This window comes from Tenrec ecaudatus, chromosome 5, assembly GCF_050624435.1.
Source record: "Tenrec ecaudatus isolate mTenEca1 chromosome 5, mTenEca1.hap1, whole genome shotgun sequence".
In the NCBI taxonomy this organism is placed as follows: domain Eukaryota; kingdom Metazoa; phylum Chordata; class Mammalia; order Afrosoricida; family Tenrecidae; genus Tenrec; species Tenrec ecaudatus.
The window spans coordinates 86917112-86944166 of NC_134534.1; the positions used below are offsets into that span (position 1 = coordinate 86917112).

Below are 27055 nucleotides of genomic sequence, written 5' to 3' on the forward strand. Positions count from 1 at the left end.
CCCAACTATCTTCATGTGATCCATGGTACCCATGCTACTGGTCACCTGATCCATTTCACTGGTCATATCAAGCACAGAGATCTGGATGACCCATCCCAATTTGCCTCACATGATCCATTGCAGAAGTCATGTCCAGATAACCTACTGACTAACACCGCCTCACAAAATAATTAGGCGCACAAGCCATGGATTACAAAACCAACTATTATGCTGGAATAGGGATCAATCCGGAGACGAGAATAAATGCCAATGGAAAATCAAGATGGGGAATGAGGTGAGCCAATGGGATGCTGCAACCTCATCTGGATAAAATCCACAGTCATATCCCTAGATGTCAGCAGGTTCCCCAAACCAGGCAGTGACCTGTTTCATGATTGCAGCATACTTTGCTTATTACACCTTTGCTCTGCTCACCGTCTTTTCACACGGTCTTGTCAGAATGTCTTGTGTGTGTGGCTTCCTCTGTTGGGGCAGCACACCAATGTGGAGAAACTCCCTAGCTCTTCTCAGAGGAAGAAAAGGCCGGCAACATCAACACATACCAGGCCTGACCAAAAATCCTTCTCTTCAATTGTACGTAGTCTCGCTAAATTTTCTGTTTCTCAAATACAAATAATTTTTAAAATCAAAAACTGTTTTTTTTTAAAAATTCAAGAACTCAACCTCTTGAATTCTACTGGCATGAGAGCAAGGTCATTTTGAAAGTCTGCACTGCAGGGTTAAAATCGGGTCTTTCCAATTGCCTGAATCCACATAATATAAGATCTTTCAAATGGTCTGGATCAGCAAAGATAGGATTGGCTACAGAAAAGTAAAATCCTGACAACGATGATAATAAAACTTCCAAAAGGACAGGATATTGTCTGGGTTACTCAAGAGTCTTGGCTGGAGACCAGTGATTAGCTTGTTTCTTCTAACATCAACAGACAAAACTCAAAATTCATTGCCAATTCAGTAGAATACAATTCATAGCTTGTCTCTTTCCTTCAGGCTGAGTTCACATCGTGGGCTCTTCACAGCGCTCAGGGCCTCTGACCAAGAGTTCTCCTGCAGCATTTGCATTAAAAAAAATCATTTTACTGGGGGCTCTGACAGCTTTTGTAATATTCCATACATCAATTGTATCAAGCATATTTGCACGTATGTTGCCATCATCATTTCCAAAATATTTTCTACTTGAGCCCTCAGTATAAGTTACTCTTTTTTTCCCCTCCCTCCCTCACTTTCCCACCTTTGTGAATTTTTATCAATTATATATAATAATAATAATTTCATATCTTATACTGCCCATTGTTATTGTTATTATTTCATATCTTACACTGCCCATCTTCTCCCTTTACCCACATTTCTGTTATCTGTCCCCTTCATGGGAGGGGGAGCTATATATCCAACCTTGTGAGGTTAAATCCTCAACTTATCTCTCTAACTTACAAAGACATGGCTTTCCGAAGAATACACCAAAATATTGGGGAATTATTTTATCGTTTTCATCTGAAAAGGAAACTCAAGTTGCCTTTCAAGCAAATGATTCATGAATATCTCAATTCCAAAACCTGTCGATATGTTGTGCCGTGATGGCTTGTGTGTTACTATGATACTGAGGGCTAGAGCATCAGTATTTTAAACACCATGAGAGCCCTTCATGGTGGACAGATTTCAGGGGAGCTTCTGGACTAAGACAGATGAAGGAGTAGGGTCGGGAAATCTACTTCTAAATACTAATCAATGAAAATCTTCTGGATTACAGAGAATATTGTCTTGACTCGATTGTTTTGAGCATGCCATTATGTGAGATAAATGAATGAATGATGTTTGAAGCCGTAGGGGACCAATAAGGGTAAAGAAGACCCTACATTTGCACAATAGCCACACTGATTAATGCAAACATGCAGACGATTGCAAGGATGATGCAGCATCGATGTGTTTTCTCCACATTATCTCCTGAATTCGGAGTCAACTCAATGGTAGCTATTGGTACTCCATCCTTCAGAATGGATTCCAACTCAATGGAGGAAAATCACAATCTTCACAAGCGAAGCAGTAGTAACATCATGATAAATGGAGAAAAGACTGAAAGTGTCACGGACTCCGACCTTTGGGGATTAACAATGATCATAGAAGCAGCTGGCACGAGATCAAATGACAAATTGCATTGGGTAAATTTGCTGCACAATTTTTTTAGTGCATTGAAAAGCAGAGATGGTAATTTGAAGATTATGGTGCACCTGACTCAAGCCATTGTATTTTCTATTGCTTCCTATGCACGTAAAAGCTGGACATTGAATGAGGAAGACTAAAGAAGAATTGATGTATTTGAATTATGGTGCTGGGGAAGAATACTCAAAGCACCAAAGACTGCCAAATCCGTCTTGGAAGTACAGCCAGGATTCTCCCAAGAGGCAAGTATGGTGAGACTTCATGTCTCCTGTACTTTGGACATATTATCACGAAAGACTAATCCCTAGAAAAGGGTATCACTCTTGGAAAAGTAACAAGGCAGCAAAAAAAAAAGAGGAAGACCTTTGAGAAGATGGACAGACAGCAGGCTGCATCAACAGGCTCCGACATAAGAACACTAAGGGCGGCCCAGGACCGGGAAGTGTTTGCTCTGCTGTACACAGACAGGGCTTTTATGAGTCAGAACCGACTTAAGGGCACCTAACAGCAACAATATTGATGCAATTTTTTTAAGTTTTAAAAACATGCTTTCTGTTAAGATGGTATCGTGGATCCAGTTAAAGCCATGTTCAATGTATGTAGTAAGTCACTTTTACTCCTTGAACATCTCCTCTCTTGAGTTTAGCCATGAAGCTGATCGAAGAGTGCTTCGGTGCGTTTCCTAGTTGAACGCAATAAATGAGAAGAGCGACTTGTTTTCAAACCCGGCTCTGATTGCTCTCAACCTCAGAGCTTCTTCCTGTGCTGGCGCTTACTGTTAACATGGTCTATAAACAGCGGACTCTGAAATCCCGCTTTTCACAGAAGAGAAAATTGCGGATTAAATTGTTAGCTCTGCATTGAGTACTTAGTTCCACAGTTCACACCCAGATCTTGGAATTGCACCTCCACCTTCTGTTCTACACACCAAGTTACAAGCCATTTGGGGAATTTATTTTCATCATTACTAATCATCAGAAATATCAGAAACTTTACCTGGAAGAAAGACACCAAATGGCTTCACACCAAATAAAGCAACAATGATGCTACTGCAAGAATATTGATGACTTCAAGTACTCTGAATAAAACTATGGTGTGTAATATCAATTATCTGATAATTACTTCGCCGTTGTCATTATAGATTTATATGAATGGACATTTTTTAAAGGTATTAGAATCGGGTTCGTATCTGCCTAATTTTTCAAAGGGGAATTGCTCACTCTGTGCTGGCATTTGATAGCCTGAAACACATAGGGTGAATAGTTTCACTATTATTTATATTTCAAAAGTCATAATTTTATCAGAGATGGCCTAAGCTGCAGTTGTTCTCATTTGAGAATAGTTTGGGAGTGAAATGAAATGGCATAAAAATAATTTGTAAAAACAGGGAAACAGACTATGCCATAGAGCTCTCAAACCTTTTTAGAAGCCACTCAGAAACTTTAAGAATTGGCTTTTCTAAAAGGAGTACTTATCATTATAATGTGAAAGTAAAGTGCTTGGTTTTGTCCCAAAATGTAAATGTATTCCATATTTGTGTATATGCCATTCCAAGTCTGCATTTAAAGTGGAATACAAGTAGCTGTCGATTTTCCTATTAGAGACAATTTTGAAAAAAAAGAACATTTGCTTGAATTATTTGAGGTAGAAGATCTTAATGAACCTTTTTCAGAGAGAGGGAGCCCGAACACTGGGTGGCATCACGATTCTCAGGTGGCTGCAAACACAAACACCCTTAATATTGTGTTAATTTTTCTTCTCTTTGGCAAAGATTACAAATACGTGTATCCAACATCCAAAAAACAGGGATCTAATTTGTCGAGCTGTAATACTGAAGTCTTTTGATTTAATATACTGTATATGCTCGTGTATAAGCCGAGTTTTCCAGCATATCTTTAATGCAGTTTTTGGTGGTAAAATTAGGTGCCGCGGCTGATACGCGGGTCAGCTTATATTCGAGTATATACGGTAAATGCTTGAATGTTAAAAATTCATCACCAAAGAGAAAGAAGTGCTTTCTATTTGCAGTATTCTAAATTTAAACAGAGCATGCAAAGAATGGCTCATTGTCAGAGCCAGGGCTGCTGACAACCATTCGCAGGGCTACACAAATGGGGGATGGAAACAGTAATGAGATCTTCAGGAGTATACTTCAGCCCATATAATAAAGTAATTGTGAAAATGTAATTGCAGCCCTGCCTGGTTCCATTGCATGTCAGGGTAAGGAATGAGATGGTAAGAAAATATGAGATTCAAAGAACTATTTTGTAAGCAATTTCTGAAATGACTCTCCCAGCACATGCAGTGTTTGTCAAAGAAATAATTTTAAAATCCACAGTGATGTTTACCTTATGAAATTAATGATGCCGAATATCTGAACAAAGGAACATAGATTATTTCACCATTCTAGATATTTCCTAATTTTTAATATAAAAATTATATTGAATAATGTTAACACAACAAATTTCTGCATGCCAAAGCAAACAAAAGAGTAAAACAAAAATTTCATTCTTTTTTTCAAACAATATCTAACTCAAATTTCCAAAAATCTGAATACTTACACGATTAGATTCCAATTATTAAAAACTCATTCCTTTGCCTACTTCATAAACAATCACTATTGGCTTCTGTTACCAAATAACCATTTTCCTTCGGCCATCTGTTGCTCCTAGAGCAAGATTTCAGCAAGGGCCAAAATGCTGGCTTTACTTCAATGATGTCATCTATTCTATACAAAAGAAAAGGCGAAGGAACAAAACAATGAAAGGAAAAAGGAGTACAGGATATTCAGAAATTGACAGACACAGTATTTTAGGTCAAACATTAAAATTATTTATTTAACCTCGGTTCGCCCTTCTACCATTAATAGGGTCATTTATGTCACACCTACGATTATTATGTTTGGGCGTGGGTTTTTTGTTTTGTTTTCTTTCTTTTTCTACACCCACCACTTGCCACAGTTTCTGGAACATAGAATTCCTCAGAAAACGTTTCACGAATAAGTTAACTAGTATTTACAAATGTCATATTACTACAGGGTCTGTCTCTGACAACCCTATAAGACAGGTCTCATACCCACTCAAATTAGACAAGTTTTTAACAATAATTTTCCTTTTGATTATGTTCTCAGTTTATCTACATTTATTCATACAATTCAATAAAAACTGAACAGAAAGTTAATGAAAAGGAAAATTGTGTTTCTTTTAAACATTCCCCTGGTCTACCATTTCATAGAAAACTTCAAAGGACGGTAAGTAGGAGAAAAGCTCCTAGGAGTGCCTGGACTGTTCCGCTATCTAACGCCCGTTCTAGAAGCAACAACACATTTCTGTCATGACATCCAGACTGACTGCCACTCAGTCGATGCCGTCTCCGAACGACCCAAGAGGCCAAGCAAGAACTACCCCCTGTGATTTCCCAAGACTGGAACTCTTGCTGAGAGTTGGCAAACCTGCCTTTCTCCCTCAGCGCAGCTGGTGGTTTTGAACTGCTGGCTTTTCAGTTAGCAGCCCAATGCATAACCAGTATCCCACAGGTCTTCCCTGTCATAAGACTGAATACTCATGTGGCTGCCTACAAAGAACATTTCAACAATGGTGTAAAGTTTCAAATAAAGGAAAACAAAATCCTAAATTAATGGTGTCCCAGTAGTACTGTCAGATGAGGCTGGGATGACTAACCACAAGGGTGGCCATGAAAAACTACAAGCTGCTCCCTGGGAGAAAGGGGAGCACATTGGCTCTTTTAGAGATCTGCAGCTTCAGAGACCTTGCACGGGGTCAGCATGAGTGAACTTGACAGTGAGCTTGGGCTTTCCTTTCCTATGGTGTTCAAATTGGCAATTGTTGGAAAATGTTGCATACACATGCCAGAGATCTACTTGGGTCACCCTGTCTGAGCAGAACTACTGTGTTTGCAGACAGTGCTGCCCAGGAAGGTGTGACCTAATGACAACGACAGAGAACGCAGACGAGAGTGCTGCCCAGAAACAAGTCCATTGTAAGAGCAATCTAAGCGAAGAAGCTCAAAGGATTCTTGAGAGTAATGCCCCCCATCGTCTGCAGGTGGTGGACGAAAAGAAGGGAGGGAAGGAGGAAAGAAGAGAGAAATCCATGTCTCGATCATTTCTTTTATTCCAAAGTTGTTCTGATCATGTACTTACCCCGGCCACCCCGACCCATCACCACAATCATTCAATTCCTACACGACTGTCTTGTTGGTGGAGTTTCTGAATTCTTCTCAGGTTAAGGCTTCTGCTGACTCCTTACAATACAAGAGACTCTTGACTAGTCCCTTCCATCACCAAGGATCGCCAGTGTTTGCCAAACACTAGGGATAGTTCTTTTCCACCTACAAATGGAATGCTTGATCTGCACCTTCTTCACCTCTCTCCCCCTTACACGCATGACATAGCCAGGGACGTTGTATCAGAAATATTGAGTCTTACCTAGTCTTTCCTTTTTAAGCTAAGCTCAATACTTTGCTAAGCTTTCTCACCAAACGTGAATTATGTGAAAATTAGGGACAGAATTTCATTCTATGTTGGAGAGTTGACCTAATGAATCCTTTCAAAGTCTCTAATCCATCTGTCAATAATAAACACATACCACCATTGCACTATGTTAGACTTTCCAAACTCATATGCCAAGGTGCAATGACACTGTGCAGGTCGTAGAACTACAGCATAACATGGAATGTCTGTTGGGAACACAGAGCTGATTCAAATGTCAATGATTTAAAATATTGTTTTTATAATTTTATAAAATGAAACACCAAATCTACATATTTCTTACAGATGTTTCTTGATAATAAGGCTGCAATGGAGACTTCTCTGTTTCAGGACCAGACCCATGGGATGGAAATCCACCCCCAATCATTAGAAAAGTTCAAATGAAAAATCAAAGCCCATTTATCGGCCACTGGAGAGCCCCTTGCAGAGGGGTCTCGGGGAGGAGACAAGCCAGTCAGGGTGCGATGTAGCACCGATGAAACATACAACTTTTCTCTAATTCCTAAATGCTTCCTCACCTCCCCCCCATCGTGATCCGAATTCTACCTTGCAAGTCTGGCTAGACCAGAGGATGTACACTGGTCCAACCAGCAACTGGAAATGCAGGGAATCCAAGGTGGATGATCCCTTCAGGACCAGTGGTGTGAGTGGTGATATTGGGAGGGTAGAGGGAGAGTGGGTTGGAAAGAGGGTACAGATTACATGGATCTACATGTGACCTCCTTCCTGGGGGACGGACAACAGAATAGTGGGTGAAGGGAGAAGTCGGACAGGGCAAGATATAAAAAAATAATAATTTATAAATTATCAGGGGCTCATGAGGGACGGGGAGGACTTGATGCCAAGGGCTTAAATGGAGAGCAAATGTTTTGAGAATGATGAGGCAATGAATGTATAGATATGCTTTACACAATTGCTATATGTATGGATTGTGATAAGAGTTGTATGAGCCCCTAATAAAACAATTAAAACAACAACAACAAAAAAGAAAGGTGAAAATGTTCTAACATTGATTGTAGGAATGATTGTACAACTCTTCTTAATATGACTGAGCTATTGAATTGTATTATATGTGAATTATGTGCCAATAAATCTGTTTAGAAAAAAAGAAAAATCGTAGGACTTTGTTATGTGGATAATTGAATATTGTAAGATGATTTTGAAAGAGCTGATAGGGGTTTCTGAATGTGTCAACACTTTAATCTGTTTTACAAACATATTAATCATTTTGTGCATAAGTATTACTGAGGAAAAAACTTAGAAAATAAATTATTAGAAACTTTGATAAAAAGCACACCACAATTATAACAGACTGCAAATTAACCCAGGAAGTGTACTTCTGAAATTATGCATGACTCATTAAGGATTGAGCTTCTCAATGTAAAAAAGCATTTGAAGGTAGACGATAATAATATAGCGTGCTTTCTGAAGGTAGATTTAAATCTGACTCAACTTCTAACAGTTGATCATCCATCTATAATCTTTAGGCATTGAAAAACTGATTAATACCTGATCATTCATTTTTTGATATAATTTTCCCACTGGTCTGTGGTACACGCTTATTAGAGTTCATCATTAGCCTACTCACAGAAGCAATTTAAATTCCACCCATAGTGCCCCATCCCCATCCAGTTTGTCTCACGGCTCCCCCATGTGGGTTGTAATAGTTGACTTTCAGAAATAGAGCGGGAGGAGAATGGAAATAGGCTCATTTCTCCCAACCAGTCCTCTCTAATGCCACTACAGTTCTCGTCCTAGAGCCCCGGCCATAGCTGTGATCTTGTCATCCCCGTATTTCTGCTCTGATTCGCCTCCACTCCGTTTCCCTCTCACCATTAGCTTATAACATTGAGCCTTCACCCTGGTTTGGGCCTTCAGTTACAATCCAGGGTGCTTGTGAAACGCCCACATGCATTTGCCCTTCAGATAGTTTATGAGGGCACACCTCGGCAAGTTTCCACTTTTTGTCTTTTTCAACTTTTTAATACAAGAAAAAAAAATTTTTTTTAATATTGGCCTCAAGCCAACCTCACTGCCATAAAGTCAATTTCTGCTCATAATGACTCTGTGGGATACAGAACTGCAGAAAGTCTAGTCTTTCTCCCCCTGAGAGGCTGGTAGTAGTTTCGAACTACCAATCTTGTGGTTAGTGGCCCAAGGTGTAACCAGTATGCACCAGGGCTCCGTGTTATTGTTGCTCGGTGCCATAAGGAAGATTTTGACTCATGACAGAACTGCCCTGTAGGATTTCCTAAGTGCCAGTCTTTACAGGAGGAAATAGCCAGGTTTTTTGCACACTGAACTACTGAACGAGTTTGAACAACCAAGCTTTCAGAGCTGAGCGCTTTACCGCTGAATCACCAGGGCTCCTTGGAAAACATTTCACTGCGCTGAGATAATCGGAGACCTGTTACTTCATGTGTTTCCAGTTTTGCGTTGTGATGTGGTTAGAACCAAATTTAATGTTAAATTCTAAAGGTGCTACCTAGGACCTGTGCGCTCATCTCCTTGCTGTCATGAATACTGAGACCCTTATTATATATGTACTTCTCTTTTGTCCTTTACTTCTTGTTTTCTTTAGAAGAGGTGAGATGTCTAAATCTTTTTTTTTTTTTTTTTTTTTTTTTCATTACTTTCTAGCCATTTTCATCATTTATTTTACTCGTTGAAGTTGACTTTCATATTTGAGAATTGAATGTATGCTTCTTTTTTTTTTTTTTTTTTTTTTAAACATTTTATTAGGGGCTCATACAACACTTATCACAATCCATACATAGACATACATCAATTGTATAAAGCACATCTGTACATATTTTGCCCTAATCATTTTCTTTTTTTTTCTTTTTTTTTTTCTTCTTTTACATTTTATTAGGGACTCCAACAACTCTTACCACAATCCATACATATACATACATCAATTGTACAAAGCACACCCATACACTCCCTGTCCCAATCACTCTCAAGGCATTTGCTCTTCACCTAAGCCCCTTGCATCAGGTCCTCCTTTTTTTCCCCCCCTCCCTCCCTTTTCCCCCCTCCCTCATATGCCCTTGGTAATTTATACCTCGTTATTTTGTCATATCTTGCCCTATTCGGGGTCTCCCTTCCCCCCTTCTCTGCTGTCCCTCTCCCAGGGAAGAGGTCACATGTGGCTCCTTGTGATCAGTTTCCGATGTCTAAATCTTAAAAAAAAAAAATAGAGATTAACTTCCTCCTTCCTCCCTGCTCAATGTTTAAGGCTAAAAGAAATGAGACCCTCCCCCTTGAGGAAGTCCCCAAGGGTCCCCGAGTTCAATTCCTTTCTTCTGGCACACTGACTGCAGACACCGCATCACACCAGTGATTCTACAGCTGAATCAGAGTGGTGCGTGTCACCCACTCATTCCTGTGCCTCCTTGAGTGCCCCTGCGCCCCACCCATCACATAGCAATTTGTGCTTAGTAAAGATTTTCCCATTTCTAAAAATAAAGTCTGCCTTATTAACAGAGCCCCAGTCTTCTTTAGAAGTGTGTTCCATATGTCAAATGCTGACTGTTTGAGCTACTTCTGACTCCCGTTCCATCCCTGTACCGCCGTGGGTATGGGGACTCCATGGGAATCCCTGCATCCTGACAACCTCTGCATCCGGAGTTATAATGGAAACACTGACACAGGCGTGAGGCAACCAGACAGGAGCTCCTTTAGTATCTGTACTCAAATCTTCTCTTGATAAAGTTCACTACCAAAATACCATCTTTGAAAGTGAAATTCAGCTGAGTTTTTTTAAATTTTATGTTGTAAATAGATTTTTTTCCTTGCCTGAGCTCTTAGTTTGAAACTCTAAATAGTCTTCTGTATCTTTAGAAAGATACCTATCTCCTCATACATAAAGCTAATTTAAAAAAAATAAAATATCCTTTTCTTTAGTATCTTAAAGAAAAATAGGTGCAGCATGCCTCCATGGAGCAATCACCGTGTACTGCAGATGCACGTGTCAGTCTGCTTTCTGATGTATCCAAAAACGTATTGAGAGGCCAAGTTAGATGCCAGGGCAAAGTTGAGTGCTTGTGAGCTCCGAAGGCTCTGTGGTCACCATATTACCATTGTTACCCTACTTACTAATGTGGTCATATTTTAAAGAACCCTGATGCTCATCTTTTTCTTACCTATTCAAAGTGACTTAAAAATCGCTAGGTGTTAAATTTACAACCCAAATGCCAGCTTTGCAGATCATACACACACATGCGCGCGCGCAAAATTACATATAGAATCTTTGTTAGGAACATCTTCTTTTTTCTGTTTTTGCATTAGTGAATTCTTGTTAAGTCTGGGGTTATAGTAGCCAAAGTGACCAGGCATAGAATGTTTACTCCTCTCTGAAAAGCCCATACGGATTGGGGTTAGGCATCTCGGTAAGATAAATGGCATACTGCCACAATGGCATCGTGGCAAAGAAATGTTTATCAGCGAGTCAATCTTTGACCTTTATAATTTCAACTAAAATTTTATTTTTTAAGAAATTAATATCTGCACATTTTGGGGTCAGTTTACAGTAAGCACGGTTCCTCCTTTGAGCATGTATCAGATTCTTTTCAGAACCTTTCCGCTGCTCAGAAACAGATTCTTTCTTCTCCACCCACCCATCCCCCAGTTCTAGTTTAAAGACTGTCAATAATTGAAAGGCAATTGACCTCAGAAAAGTTTTCAACTAGTAAAAAATTGTTCTTCCTTTTCTTTTTCTCCCCAAAGTACTCTGTAGGCAAAGAAAAGGAAAGATAAACACACCTCAAAAAACAAGTGCCGTTAGAGAAATATATCCTGGCAGACTTTTCCCAACTCTTAAGTGAAAAGTAATTTATCTCTTCCAAAACTCAAAAGAGATTTGTTTCCACTTTCAAACACCGGCGCTCCAGGAACACAAGTGTTTCCAGCAGAAACGAGTTAAGAATGGCTTCAGTCCACATATACCTTTCTCTTTTTCGGGAAAACTTGCACATGAAAGAGTACTGGGGGCACAGCTGACGTGCAGAGATATGGAGCTAAGCAGAGTCATGAATTCATTCACTGTGATACGCACACATGATACGCAATTAAAATCTCCATTCCCATTCCTCCAGGTTGTCAATCACAAGGAAAGCCTTTTTGACAACAGCCAGTGAAGCGGACCAACTAACCGCTGAACAGGAACTGAAAGAGTAACAGCTTTTGTTACTAACAAGAAGGAGTTTTGCACCAAGATTGGGTCCGGTTTCTAAGAAATCTTTATGCTCTGAATTTGGAGACCCTTGGTTAGAAATGAAAATGTGTCAAAAAAAGATTTTGTATGGCAAGTTATGTGATGTAATACCTAGAAAATATGAGCTATGTAAAAAATTCTGACCTTTTAAACTGAGGAGGGGGGGGGATCTTTTTAAACTTTTCCCATCTAGAACAAGGAGCAATGATCTCATGAAGCGGTTTACCAGTCAAAGGTGATATGCTAATTCATCCTGAAGTTTTGCACTAGAGTTTTAAAGCTCTTCAAATTTATCGGATATCTGAACTAACTAGGAAAGTGGCTTGCCAGTGTATGCACCAACAGCATGATGGTGTTTTTCAATCATAAAGAAAATCTGGCGTGTTAGAAATCAATTTAGAGAGCTCTACAGAAAATACGGTGCACAGCATTCTGTTCAGATGAAAGCAGAGGTACTGTTCTCATAACTTAGCTTCTGTTGAACATATTATCAGAGACTGTGCTCTTCATGATAGCATATTAGTGCGCTTTGGTCATAAATACACCAAAACAGAACCTAGTAAAATTGAATAGAGTGCGCTTGATCAGCTGCCACTGTGTCTGTCTGAGCAACTGAACTTAGAGCACACATTTGAAAGAAGCTAATACTATCAGATCCTGAACTATGTGTCTTCTTACTTACCGTGCCCTGCAACTGCGAGAGCAGATGCATCCTGACCATTACCAGTCATGACAAATTGCTTGACTAATGAATGTTACACATTGACAGTGCCATTCCGGATGAAACTACAGTTTCCCACTACCAGAACGAGAATTGGGAACTCCAGCAGTGGGTAACTATGAAATTCTGCCAGCAGGCCTTCAGGGCGCAGTGTGCTATTTTGAAAAACACTCTAAATTCCATATGAGCATATTCCAAAAGCCAATGTGTCTACAACAGGTTTTCATCGAGCATATTAGATAAAACAGCTTAGGTTTGTCGTTGATGAGCCATGAAAAATGGCTTTTAACTATTTGGTATCATTACAAGTATGTGTTAAGGAACAGTCTCTTGTGTGGGTCTCTTTCTCTCTCCTTGCCACACTCCCAAAACACTGCTTGTGCTTTGCATTTCACATCAAATCTTTCTTTTGTCAGTTCCTTTGTTGGTGTAAAATTGGCAGCAGTTCAGATTTAAAGTACTCCTATTCATTTACTGACCAATGCCATTGTAGTTCACATCAGCCAGAGAGCTAAGCTCTCGGAAACATAAAAGATTTGCTTCACTACTGATGAATAATGCGTACATTTTTACAGAGCTTAAAGCTTACTGCTTTCCTTGAAACTAACAATACAGTATATCTTATCATTCCTTTTTCACTAGCAGGCAGCTGCTGAAACACTCGCCACTTCAAAATGCCAACTGCGTGCCAGAGTTGTCTTCCACACACCCTGTCAAACTCATGTATATCGTGCAACGAAAATGGTGCAGAGATGAAAGCTAGAAATTGTGTCAATTCTGCTGTAAGGGTGTGATGTGCAAAGAACAATGTATGACAACCGTAGAGAGTACAAACAATGGCACTAAACCAGAGACTTCACAGCTCACCCATGTGTCTGTACATATTTTATTGTCAGTCCTATGCATTTCAGCCATGACAAATGGACCATTGTACATTATGTGCTGCACAAACCAAAGCTCCTCCCACCAGTTCGCCTTTTGCATTTCTGATGATGGAAACAAAATTGAGTTTCATTTCTTTTTCTTCTCGTAAGATATTTTAGGTTTCCACATCATAAAGAAAAAAATAGAGATGCACAAGGTTATGAGAATGAGTAATAGAAAAAAGAGGACAATATAAGATAAGAAAATGAAATCTTGTTCACTTCACATGTTGGCTTCTCTCTGAGGACACAAAACCAAGGGTTATCTGAAAACATTCACCACGGGAATCAAGAGAACTACACTGTCACTATGCCCATAAATTGTTGTCTACCTAATTTTAATTTAGATAAGTGCTGGCATCTTGGTTTGCCAGATTTTTCAGCAAAATGGAAATCCCACATGAATATGTTCTTTGTGGACAGAAAATATGGCCCACGAATCTTTTACTATTATTGTTTTCCCATGCCCAAAGAACAATCAAGAACATAATCTTTTGCTACAATATCAGATCCATAAATTAACACCAAATTCTTTTCTATTTAGTTGTTAAATAACCTTTCCTAGTTCCCTCATCTAATTTGTTTCATGGAAAGTTATTTTTTTTTCTTTCAACATATCTCCTTAAATAACATATAAAATCTGATCACATTCTCACTCTGGAACACACCTATTTTAAAAGGGGGGAGGGGATGCTTGGGCTAGAAAAACCCTGCAAAAATTCAATGTCTGTGTAAGTGGAAATACGTTTATGGGAGAAGATTAGTATGATTATATTTTAATCTCTTCTAAAATCCAGTTTAGTTTGCGAAACCTTTACCATACAATTGGATTTAAGTAGAATGAACTAAAGGCTAAGGAAATGAAAAGCTCTCCTTCCAGAGTGTTAATAAATATTTTGGAAAGAAAATTGTTGGTTTAGGTGCTTAGGGGTGCTGACCTTTGCTGTGTTGATTAGTGGGACAATGATGCATTATTAACACACAGCAGCTGTACCTGAACTGCTGCCACGACTGTAATAGCCTTTTATAGCCATCAGGGGAGTGAGATAGGAGGCCTTTATTAACCACTAGACATGATTAGCACATTATGTGAACTTTAGTAGGCAAATTATCTCTTATTGAAATATAATTTTGGTTGTAACTAGTTGTAAACACGATTTTTCAAACTTCGCAGTGCAAAACTCAATGTTTTACTAGCTCTTACCTAATTATTGGCTGGTAGTCTACGAAAATGCATCGACTGTGGGCCATACTTAGACTGAGTCTCAAAAGGCAGACTGTGTGAATGGACGCCGACTTAGGAATCGTTTGGCATTACAAGTTCATGTGGATGAGCGTACACACAAACTTTCCTTCAAGCTGTTCCTGAACTAGAAAAAGGGGGTTGGGGTTTTCTCGTCCCTCCTCCCCCCACACTTTTTAAGAAGCTCTTAAAAGATAAGTTTTGCAGTAAATTTTCGAGAGTTACCTTGAAAAATAACAGCGTAATTTACTTCAAAAAGCTTAATTTTAGGGAAAGGAAAGATTATCCCATTAGTCTTAGTAACTGAACATAACAGCTAGAGTCAATTATGAGTAGTCTTTTATGCCCTGGAAGAAAGTCATTAACATAAAATAAATCATTAGCTTTGATATTAAGCTTCTACTATCTGCAGGTTTCTATGATTAATGTTCATGACTGCATCTGCCAAATGATAAAATATATTTTTGTTGAAAGGTTATCCTGCTTCCTTATTATGAGCATTTCTCTTTAAACAATTGTTACTGGCATTACAAGGCTGAGGCACATTGGCGCATAGAGGAAGAATTGGCGATTTCAGTGGTATGAAGACACGCAGGCATCTAGCACCTTACCTATCAGTTTTTAAATTAACCATCTAATTGAATTAGAAAACTAAGGGAAATAAAGGTATGCACAGATATTCTTTCAAAGCAATCGGACAATCTTTAGATCCACTTGCCCCATCCATTAATAAATCTCCCATATTTTATTCAAAATCTTTGAGGCATGTAGAAATTTCAGAAAGGCACAAGAAGCAATGGAGCAGTGATGGTTCCGTGGTAGAATGATCACCTTCCATGTGGGAGACCCAAGTTCAATTCCTGGCCAATGCACTTTGTACACAGGCACCACTCATCTCTCAAGCTTAAAAGTTGTTGTGATGCTAAACAGATTGCCTGATTAAGGCAGATGAGAAAGTAAGGTCTGACAAATCGGTTGCCAACGAAAACCCAATGGAATATAATGGTCCAATCTGAAATTGATGAGAGTGACAAAGGAATGGGCAATGTTTTTGTCCTTTTGTCCACGAGATTTGCCATATATTAGGGTCCTCCATGACATCTATTCCCAAGACAATGGTAGCTAACAACAACGGAGGGGCACACTTGTTTTAGTGGAGTCAGAACCTACAAGGAGATTATTTGGCTCTTTGGCAGCTATTCTCCATTTTCCTTCTCAAACTAGCCAGAGCTCCCACCGACAGCAGTTCTCACTGGGTTCGCTGACTCTCTAAAAGCAGCAGCCCCGTTGTGCCTACAGGAAGGCAAAACTCAAACTCACTGCCATAGGGTCAATTATGACTCAAAATAATCCAACAGGATCGGGTAGAACGGCCTCTGTGGGTTTCCGACACTGTAACTCTCTATGTGAGTAGACAGCCTCATCATCGTTCTCATTCTCAATGGTTGGTGGTTTCAAACTGCTGACCTTACGGTCATGGGTAAAGCCCAACTTGTAACCCACTATGCCACCAGTTTATCAATATCTGCAGAAGGAAGGGCTTATACACAATCAAAAACAAAAACCCAAATTCACTGCCATGAAGTCAATTCCAACTAATGGCAGCCCTAGGAGACAGAGTAGACTGCCCCTGTGGGGAGTAACAGCCTCTGGGTGGGTGGGGTTTCGAACTGCAACCTGGTGCTTTGCAGACCAACTGGTAACCCACAATACCACTGGGCTCCTACGTTTACACTTAAACGTTTTCCCTAAGTCGTCCCAAAAAGTTCCCCAAAAAGTCCCCCAAAAAGGTTATCCCTTTCCCTTGCTTCCTGAAAGAATAACTCGTCTACAAAATACATTTCGAAAACGTATTTCTACCACTGGGGTAACAGCAAATGAAGAAATGGGCTTAGTGTACTTGATTTTGCTAAGGTCGACAATTCTTTGAGTTTTTGAACATTTTTCACCACAAGATTTGAAAATAATCTACTTCTGTTGACTCCCTAGTTTTCACAAGGCTTCCTTACTGCATTTTCCCCTCAACTGAATACACGGAAGCTTGGGACTCAGCTAGATTAAAGGTCTCAGTGTCAGAACTTTGACCAGGTCTGGGATGAAGCGAGATAGGAAGAGAGTAGGAAGCAGGTGAGGAGAGAAGCATATCCTTTCCTGGATCCACCCATTTTGCTTAGGCAGTAAATCAACACAGGTTTTTATTTTCATACACACACCCATACACACATCTTTTATTCAGAAAGATCAGTCTTCCTCAGAGAGCCCCAGTTCTTTAGCCTTATGACATTCTAATATGCCCAATGAAAACTCTAACATTTTGAGAAGCATGTTTTCCAACAATGGGCTAAATTTCTTTTTAAGAGAGTGAAAGTTGGGCATTTCTAGTAGCCATTGTGATTTTTTTGTTGTTATTGTGCATATTGGTGTTTTCTGCCACGTATGATAAATGATCATGTATTTATAATCAGAAATATGTCCAGCACCGAGAGAAGCCCTAAGTAAAAATAGAAACACTCACACAGAAGTATATTAAATATTTCTTCAATTAAAAGATGTGTCACACAGAAGTTGACAATGCTATTACTCTGACTCATACAGACAACTTACAAGACTACTTTGGAGCTCAAAATACACTATATTTTCTTGGCTACTGGCAAGATTTCTTGCCAACTATGCCTTAGTTTAATGAGGAACTCTTTAAAGAGAGTTTCATAAAAATACATAACTCGGGAATCTAAAAGGAGTAAATACTTGGCTAAAGCGTATCATTTACAGCTCTTAAGTCACAAAGTCCCCAATATAAATGCATCAATAATGGCATTGGTCTCATTTCCTTTTATATCAATATTTATTTTTCACTAATAAAACGGAAATCTGAAGATCATTTTTTTAAAGTTGACTTTCAAATTCAATAAAGTAAGGCCCACTTGCCATAGACCCAACTCAAACGATCTGGAAAAGTGTAAGCACTTCCTATCATGAGAAAACAGGGCATTCCTTCCTGGTAGCCCCACTTCCTCCAGTGTTTTCGGCTGCACAATAAACAAGCAAACACAAAGAAACGGAATGCTGCCATTTAACCAATGAGGGCTGTACACTGTAACATGTCATAAGCAGGAAAATCTCTTTTAGTAATGTGAATTTCATGTCTCAAAGTATTATGAAAGAAATGTTACAATTAAGCCTGTTGGCACCACATAGCTAAGCCAGTTTATGATTCCACTATTTTAATGAGAAACTGCTCTTCGGGATGGAACTTGGCACGCATGGTTTATAACTAAAATCTCTCAAGTTCATCAGGGCAGATGGAAGCTGGATCATATCTTGGTGCTGTTGTTTCAGTGGACAGTTCAGTGAACACTGTTCATTGTCACTGTTGTCCTTTCAGTCATGGGAGAGGGACCTTGAACAGTGTCCCTCTACAAAAAAGATCAACTGAGAATATAGCAATCATTTCAGAGCACAAATAAACAAAGGGCAAGAAGACAGCTCTAAAATTAGGGGGGAAAGACTTCATCATCCCATTTTCTTAAAAATAAAAGAATATTCAAGCATTCAGATCATTAGAATGAAACCTTCCTGTGGGCAAGAACAATAGCTACACTTTTCAGGGCCATTACATAAGCTTTGCTATAAACAAATAACAGATAAAGTGTGAAATATAAAACTTCAAAAGCACATATAATATAATAACAAGAAATACATTTCCCTTTTTTCTCGAAACAAGATAAACATTCTACCCTCTGATTTTCTAGAAATTGTGAGATCTCTTGTCAGGTAACTAAAATATTCATTGATAAATGATCTAAACTTTATTAAGTTTATTTTTAATTAAGCGATTATTTTATTAAGATTATTAACTTATTTAAGTTTCATCGGACAACTATTCCTGTTTTCCTTTTTTAAGTCTAGGAGCTGGTGAACTGCGCCTAGCCAGAAGATTGGCAGTTCAAACCCACCAGCTGTTTCCCAGGAGGAAGAAGTAGCAATCTGCCTCTGTAGAGATGACCGGCCCCCAAAACCTAGCTATGTGCATTCTGATAGGAATACGTAGTTAGGAGAAGTCATGATGTCACCATGTGAAGCCACTGTTTCTTTGAATGTTCTCCAGGTCTCAAGGTGGTTTTTCTCTCTCGCTATTCCTCCCCTACAGGATGCTGTGCTCTTATAGTTTCACCGCAGCAACATGGCAGTTTCGCAACCTAGAGGGACTCAACCCACGGGCCTTCAAAATGCTTTGTGGACGTGGGGAACCGCAAGAAGTTTGAACGGGGGAAATCAGGTAAGGTTCCCCACATGAAATTCTCATAAGAAAATGTCATAGTGCAATCCTCCTGGTCATTGTCTCACCAATGTAATTGTCAATTGTCTTAGATTTTCTTCAACTTTTGCATGCTCATCTTGGGTCTTTCAAGAGAATTATTAAAGTTATCCTTTTTGGAATCTTTAAAACAATTTTTTTTAAAAAAAGCTTCTGCACTGAACTTCTCTACCTTGAATTTAACTAGCCCAGCAAATCCCCTCAGAAGTCACTGTATTTTGGGCAAACTTTCTTATTTCTTTGTTGTAGTTGTAGGTACCCTAATGAGATTAAAACCAGTGTGTTACCAAAAGAACTTGGCTGCAGCCATCCACCCACTGATCATAGAACCCTGTTTAAACACATTTTAAAAATAAACTCATCTATCTATTTACTCTAGTAGCAATCCTGTTTCATTTGCCCTCGTGTGTAACCCAAGGTGATCTGCTGCATGCCGACGGAAGAACAAGAGATCCTATTCCCAGCTTCATAGTCTTTTGGGGTTAAAACAAAGCCTTCGCACTGAGGAAAAACGTTCAAGGAGTTTGTTCTGAGGGCTAACCAAAGTGTGTTTTCAATGTTTAACAAACAAAAAACTATGACTGTGATAGCTTAGAAATCGCAGCCTTACAAATGTCCCCCTATCTATGATGTCTTAAGCCATCACTGTGCCGTTCATTAAGGATGAGAAAAGGGAACAAAAATAATTCTGAGTTTTAAAAGGGGGATATGGGCCCAAAAGATGGTGGTTCCCCATTAAAATGGTGGAGCGGGAGAGGAAGCAGGTAACTGGAAGAATGTTCATGTTACTGGAAAAAGAATCTTACGGTAACACGCGGTTAGGATAACAAAGATGGTAAGTCTCAAAGAGAGGCAGCCGTGCGTCCTGGGATTCCAAAAGCACATCACCTGGCTGAGGAAAAGGACAAGGCTGAGATTACAAACTGCAGGTCTCCCAGTTTAAGACGCAGATCAGGGAGCAGCTAGCTAGAGCAAGGGTACTGCAGACTCTGCGGTGCTACGAGTCCAGGCTAGGGGTTAAGAAACTCCAGGCACACAGATAAATCTAATGCTGAGGTCAGACTACAATCAAGAACGAATTACCAGTAGTTGAGAAACAGCACCACAGTATCTACAAGTGTCCAGTGTCCTAGTAAGAGTTTGTTGGAAAACATTAGAAAAAGCTTTCTTTAATAGTTAATAACAATGCATGGATCCACAACCAATGCTCATGGAAGCAGCAGTCAAGAGGGAACACAATGCATAGCATTAGGCAAATGTGTTGAACAAGACATCTCTAGGGATTTGAAAAGCAAGGATGTTACTTTGAAGTCTAACATGCTCTTGACCCAAGCCATGGTATTCACCTCATATACAAGTAAAAGTTGCACACTGAATAAAGGAGATCTAAGGAGAATCAATGCATTTGAATGCGGGTGTTGGCAAAGAATACTGCAAGTACCATGAACTGACAAAAGAACAAATATATGTGTCTTGAAAGAAGTACAGCAAGAATGCTCCTTGGAGGCAAAGCTAAAGAGACTTTGTCTCCCCTACTTCAGACAAGTTATCAGGAGAGACCAGCCCCTAGACTTCTCTCTGGGGACTATTAGAGGGAAAGGGCAGAGAAAAAGAGGAAAGCCCTTGAAGAGGATGAGCTGGATTGACACAATGGATACAATGATAGGCTCCGAACAATTGTGAGGATGTTACAGGACCATGTGGTGTTTCATTCTGTTTCACTCAGGGTCACTATTAGTTGGCACCAACTCGATTACACCTAACAACAACAATAGGTAACTAGCATTTTTTCTTTGCTGTTCAACTTTCTAAGCTATTCATTTCTCATAAATTAAGCACAGCGCACACACAGTAGAACCACAAGAAAAAGTCCCAAACACCAAAACCAACATCCTTTAGGTACCAAGGATGCTATTCATAAACTCATTAATTTCAGACGCTACTCATAAACCCATTAATTTTCCAAATTCTTCCAGGTGAAAGTGCCATCCTTCTTTCCCCCACAGTGCTTCTTCCCTTTACGATCGCATCATTAAAAACAAACAAACAAACAAAAACAGTAGTGGTCAATTTGATAACATTTAAATATCCACTGAATGATTCTAGTAAGCAAAAAATCCAGTGCTGCTCAGTACCTCTTTTCTGTACTTCAAAAATATGTTATAATCTGTGAGAAACTAGAACACATTAAAAAAAGGCTATGTTAAAGATATCAAATTTATCCAAAGCATTTGATTGTGAATTTTTACATAGGCATTTAAAATTTGGGATTTATTTATCAGACCAAAAAATCAATAATAAATATAATATAAAAAAGAAACAAAATATGCTTTTACCACTTCTCTTAAGACAGATTTCTTGTTTAAAATTTTAATCTCGAGTATTGAGAAATTTGTGTCTATTAAAAAGAGAATAAAACCGTGACTTCTGGCAGAAAAACAGACACATAAAACTAGAATTTGTAGCTTTGAAATATCCCACAAAATCAAGATAGTTACATTTCCCTATTATAAATATATTGAAAATATATTTAAAAGACATCAACAGCTATGAAAACAGTAAAAATATAAAATTCTAAGGGAGGAGTCATAGTTACATTGATGATATACCAAGTACTATTTATGAATTTCCCAAAGTCCTAAAAGTTATGGAGTTGGAGGCAGGGCTACTCAAGTATGATGGTATAAATAGTTTGTGGACCTCTGTTCTCCTCCTCCTCTTTGCATCCTTTTCCCTTTTCTTACATTTATTAGCTGAAATAGGAATAACTATTCCATCTTAATGTGCTTGCTGATTTTATATTTTAGAAGTGGCAAGTTTTGCCATATTGAAATACAATTCACAATGAACTTTAACAGCAAACAAGCTCATAGGGGATTTTGTAGAGAAATAATGAATTATGTTTTTCTCAAGTTATTAAACATGTCATGCTTGCTGTCATTTAAATCAGATTTCATCAAAAAGGATCCTTCCTCCTCTGTTCATACAGAAGGATCATGCATTGTCCTTCCTCCTTTCAATGACAAAAAGCCCAATATTCCAAATGTCCATTATTCTTTACATCACTAGCATTAAGCATTTTTGAACCTGCCAATTTCTAGATCAAGCAAAGAAAGATTCAGGACATGATTCCCCAAAAGCAACCATTAAGAACAGTAAGGACCATTATGTCTTCGTCCATTGTTGGTAGGGGTCAACATCTCATTGTCATTAGCTGTGTCATAACATAATTGTATTACTACTCCTTATGTGGGCAGATGCTGAGCAATAAATAACTGAATCCATCACAGTGTTGCAAAGGAAAAAAAAAGCTGCGTCTCTGTCCTAACAGCATAAAAATCAGTGAAAACAATCTTTAGACGTGACCTTGCCTAGAGACATGGACAGGTACTGTCATTACGCTACGTGCAGGTATATGCATGAACTGTTGATCGACATCTTCAACTAGAACAAAAAATAGGACGATGTTCCACTACAGAGTTTATGTATTTCAATATCTTTTGGTAACAGTTTAATTAAGAGATACAATGTTACTTAAAGTAGTCTCAATCCATCTTCCCATGTCTGGAACACACCCGTGCTTTAAATTGCCAGAGGTGGTAGGCACAGTTACCTCTAGCCCACATGTGTCTGCCCTGTCTGGGTGCCCCAAGGCTAATTCAAAGGCTGGCCTCCATACAACAACATGCTATCTGTCCATTCTGGCTGTCTGCATAAGCGATCCCTCACGCAGTTCTTATAACCAAAATCATTGGCATTGTTCTCATTTTTCCCTCTGGCAGTGGGCAAAACAGAGGCAAGTTTGCAGAGTGTTATGTTCATAATATAAAAACACTGGTCTAATTAACAGAGTAATAATATGAATGAGAGTAAAATGTTTTAAAAAATTCACATACAGAGTTGATTTTAATTTTAAAAATACAAGTAGCGTTTTAGCAATTTATTGGTCAGGTGCTGTAAAGTGTCCACAAAATTAAAAAAAAAACAACTCAGATTTTAGTATAGAGAAGCTTTAGAAATTCATTTTCTTGCTAAGTGCCTTTACCAACATTGAAATTACTTCAAGAACTATCATTACAACTGCATTATATCAAAGCACAGAAAGATCTTGGTTCTACTGGGATTTAGTACACCAATTTGCTGACTGGTTTAAAACAAATTAGTAATTTCAGAAAGATATTGGTTCCCTTGGTATTTAGCATACTTACTTTAAACAGTAAACTATTGACACTCTTAAAACAAATTAATAATGTATACATTTATTATTCTATTAAAATCAAATAGCCATTTCTTGTCATAAACTACATGGTTATTACATCTCCGGAGAAAACAAGCTTTACTTTACAATCGTGTCTCTTTGGGAGAAGTCTGATCCAACTTTATTTTATTAAGTGTAGATACAGATTTCTTCCTGCATCTCTTCCAGACTTTTACCCTATCTCTGCAAATCTACTTGAGTCTACACAATATAAATCCTGGTTTATTATATTCTAAGCAACTGAAAGAGCTGGCCTGGACAGAATTTCTGTAGCAATGCTATTCACAAGAGAGTAGAAAGCATAAAAGTCTCAGCTTTCTGGGGCCTAGCAAGCCTCCTCCGCTCCTTTAATATAATCAGGGATTAGTGACAAATATATTTGGTGGGCTACTACACAGAGATGATCAGGAGAAGGCGGGCTTGTGAGAAACATTTGCATTAAGTCTTTGCCTTCCATTACAAGTATGTCTTATGACTTTGCAATTTTAAAAATCTATTATTCCTTGGATAAGTTAAATAGAAGACTTGCAAGTAGTCTATAGAAAGTGTGGTTAATTTGCATTTTAAAAGAACAGTTTGCGCCTTCGTACATGGTGTGACATAAAAGAGCTTCAATGAGCTAGTAAAGAAATTCTGAAGGCTTTCTAAATTAATCTATTCCATTCACACCAAAGCCTAGTAAAATAATTTAAAGTACTAAATTGGAAATTATTTAACATATTGAAATAATTCCTGATTATCCAAAGCATTTAACTCTTAAATTAAATCCAACCCGACTATTTCAAGTATGAGAAGCGAAATGTGTATCCACGTCATTCCTTTCTTTTTGGAGCTTAAAGTCACTGATAAATTTAATAAGATTTGTCTAGTTTTATTGCCAAAATGATTCTGACCTTTTGATTCCCCTTGGGGCTGTAGAATACGTCTTTAGTCTCCGAGATAAAGCCACTACTCGATTACTACTTTATTAATCTTTGTAATGGTAGTAATGGTAACTTATAAAAGTAGAGTAGGTTTTAGACTCAAAGAACGGTCACCAAATAATGAAACTATCACACACACTCATCTGCCCTCTCCAAAGTTCCACCTACCTTCCAATTCGCCCCTAGCTAAAGGGTTCGCTGTGTAATAAGTACACCTTTCTGCCTTGTACAAGACTGGATACACCAATCTGCAAACTTGCCGAAATGTCAGTGGGACACAGCGCTTCCCTTTCCTGGGTCTAACATTTTACACTGCATGAAGGCCCTTCTCTAGAGGCCGATGAATGTCGTTCACTTAATTCCTATGTTCGTCTGAGTGTGTCTCAATGCATGTGGTTCACTTAGCTCACAGATGTGCGTGCGCGCGCGCATGTGTGTGCGCATGTGTGTGTGTGTGTGTGTGTGTTGACCAAGACTGCTGTGAGTCAGTTGCATGGCACAGAGAGGTCGCAGGCTGATGATGAAGTGTGCTGTACCTGTGATTCATGTTTAAAAATGTTTAAAGACTTTGAGAATAACTCTACACAAGGCAAATATGGAGCACCCTCGCCCCCCCAATTTATTTATTTATTCCTGAGAAATTCAGACAGGTTTTCCACCAAGCTGAAGCGGGGCGTCTCATCAGCCTATTCCTGCTGAGCTCCTTAGATACATGTCCAGCAAACCCTGGGCAGGACTGCTGATGCTCCGAAGCAGCTCTCCGAGGCCAGTGACCACGGGTCCCCTCCGTCACTGGACTGAGAGTTCGAGACGCCCCGAGAAAAACTTCCTTACGTTCCCCCCAAACGTTCAATCTGCGAAAGGACAGAAGCTGTGCTCCTCAGCAGCCTGAGCCTAAGCTCTGATCCCGGCCACCGGCTAGTGTAACCCACCTTGGCCTGATCCCTGCGGCCTTATCACCTGGCACAGCGGGAAATACAGGCCAGGCCAGGCCAGTACCCCGTCCCAGTCCCGGGCCACGGGCAGGAGCCATGAACTGAACCTTGAGTTCTAGCCCATCTCCCAATAAACTTGCAGTTCCTGCGCGCACCCCATAACGAGTCCAACCGTGCCCCAAACCCTGAACTGCCTGTCCCATTGCATCCTGACATGCAACCAGCAGGCTCCGCAGCCAGATGGGTTGGAAAAAAACAAGAGTTGTGGGGCAATTTTTCTGTGGAGGGGAGCGCACATGCCCCCCACCCCCTGCCCCAGGTCCCGGCCCCCAGACTCCCAGCGGCTCCCCTGAACAACTCATTCCCAGGCCACGAGGCCGCGCTGCCCGGCAGCGAGCAGAAGGAGGAAAAGCCAGAAAATAAACTGAATTTCTCTCTCTCTCTCTCTCTCTCTCTCTCTCTCTCTCTCTCTCTCTCTCTCTCTCTCTCTCTCTCTCTCTCTCTCTCTCTCTCTCTCTCTCTCTCTCTCTTTCTCTCTCTCTGCTCTGGGGCCCCAGACACACCCCCAAGGAGCACAGGGCTTGCTTTTGTTTTTCTTCAACGCCCCCGGCAACCCTAGGCAGGGGTCCCGAGTCACAAACTGCAGGCAGGAAATAATCGGAGCAAATCGTGTCACTTTCCGCGGCGCGGGGAAGAGCGGCGCCGGGTCCCCGCACTCCTCCCAGGGCGCTCGGGGGCCGGCCCCGCGAGCGAGCCTCCCTCCGAGCGGCCCCGCGCCCCGCGCCCGCGCCCCGAGCCCCGGCCGGCCGCCGAGGCGGCGCAGACAAAAGCCGAGCGAGCGTTCACCTTGTGGCAATAGTAGGGGTCCAGGCAGGGCGACGGTCCCAGACACGGCGCGTCCGGAGCAGCGGCGGGCTGGGCTGGAGGCGGGTAGAACCTCACGTCCATGTCACTCGCACATCCAGCAAGTCCTCTTCTTGCCTGGCTTCCCTCCTGTCTGTCTGTCTGTCTTCCCTCCTCGCTCTCTTTCTGCCTCCCTTGCTTTGGCTTTGCTTGCTTTTGCTCGCGCGTTGGCTTTTTTTTTTTTTGCCGCGTTCAGCAAGAGGAGACCGGGCTCTGGGAACCCCGAGAGGTGTCTGGGCTGAGCCAGAGAAACACCGTGCTGCCCTCACATCCGTTTGCGGTTTGTTTGAGAAGGGAAGAAGAAGAAGAAAGAGAAAGAGGAAAAAAAAAAAAAAGAGGGGGCTCGCGCTCAACTCTCCGCGAAGCGCCGCGCGTCCGGAGCAGCGCCCAGTGCGCAGCCGGCTCAGCGACTCGCCGCCCCGCCGCCGCCGCCGGGCAGGTAACTTCACGCGCCGAGTGCGCCCCCGCCCGCCGGCCGCCCCATCCCCGCCTCCCGCGCCGCGCCGCGCCGCCCGGCCCCCGCGCTCGCTCGCTCGCTCGCGCTCGGGCGCTCGGGCGCTCGCCCTTGGATCCTGGGCTTGGAGTCTCCAAGAGACTCCGCTCGGAGTTTATTCCCTCCACCTGGGAGGCCCGGGAAGAGGGGGCTGGAGAGGAGGAGTTGGAGCGGGGGCCGGGGGGGCCGGGGCGGGGGTGGGGGGGTGCAGTGTGCACGGCTGCATTGGGACCGCTCATGGCCGGGTGGCTGGCCTCGGGCCCGGGTGGGCGCAGAGAGGAGGGCAGGAGGAACTGGGGGGCGAGGAGGGGGGGCGCGGCCGGCCCGAGGCGCCCGCAGCCGTGAGCTTGCACCGGCCAAGGCGGTCCTCCTGCAGGCCGCGCGTCCCACACAAAGGGCTGGACGACCGGAGTCCCGAGCGGCCGCCGGGGCTGGTGGGGAGCCCTCGGAGAGGGG

General features: G+C 40.9%; 1 protein-coding gene across 1 annotated transcript in view; it reads right to left on the minus strand.

Moving 5' to 3' along the window:
- TOX (thymocyte selection associated high mobility group box) overlaps positions 1-26503 on the minus strand; it is a 424317-nt gene extending 397814 nt beyond the window's left edge. Inside the window, exon 1 of the mRNA XM_075550689.1 lies at positions 26050-26503. Coding sequence (XP_075406804.1) covers positions 26050-26151 — 102 coding nt within the window. The 5' untranslated portion in view covers positions 26152-26503. The remainder of the gene's footprint in view (positions 1-26049) is intronic.
- Between the last annotated feature and the right edge of the window lie 552 nt (positions 26504-27055).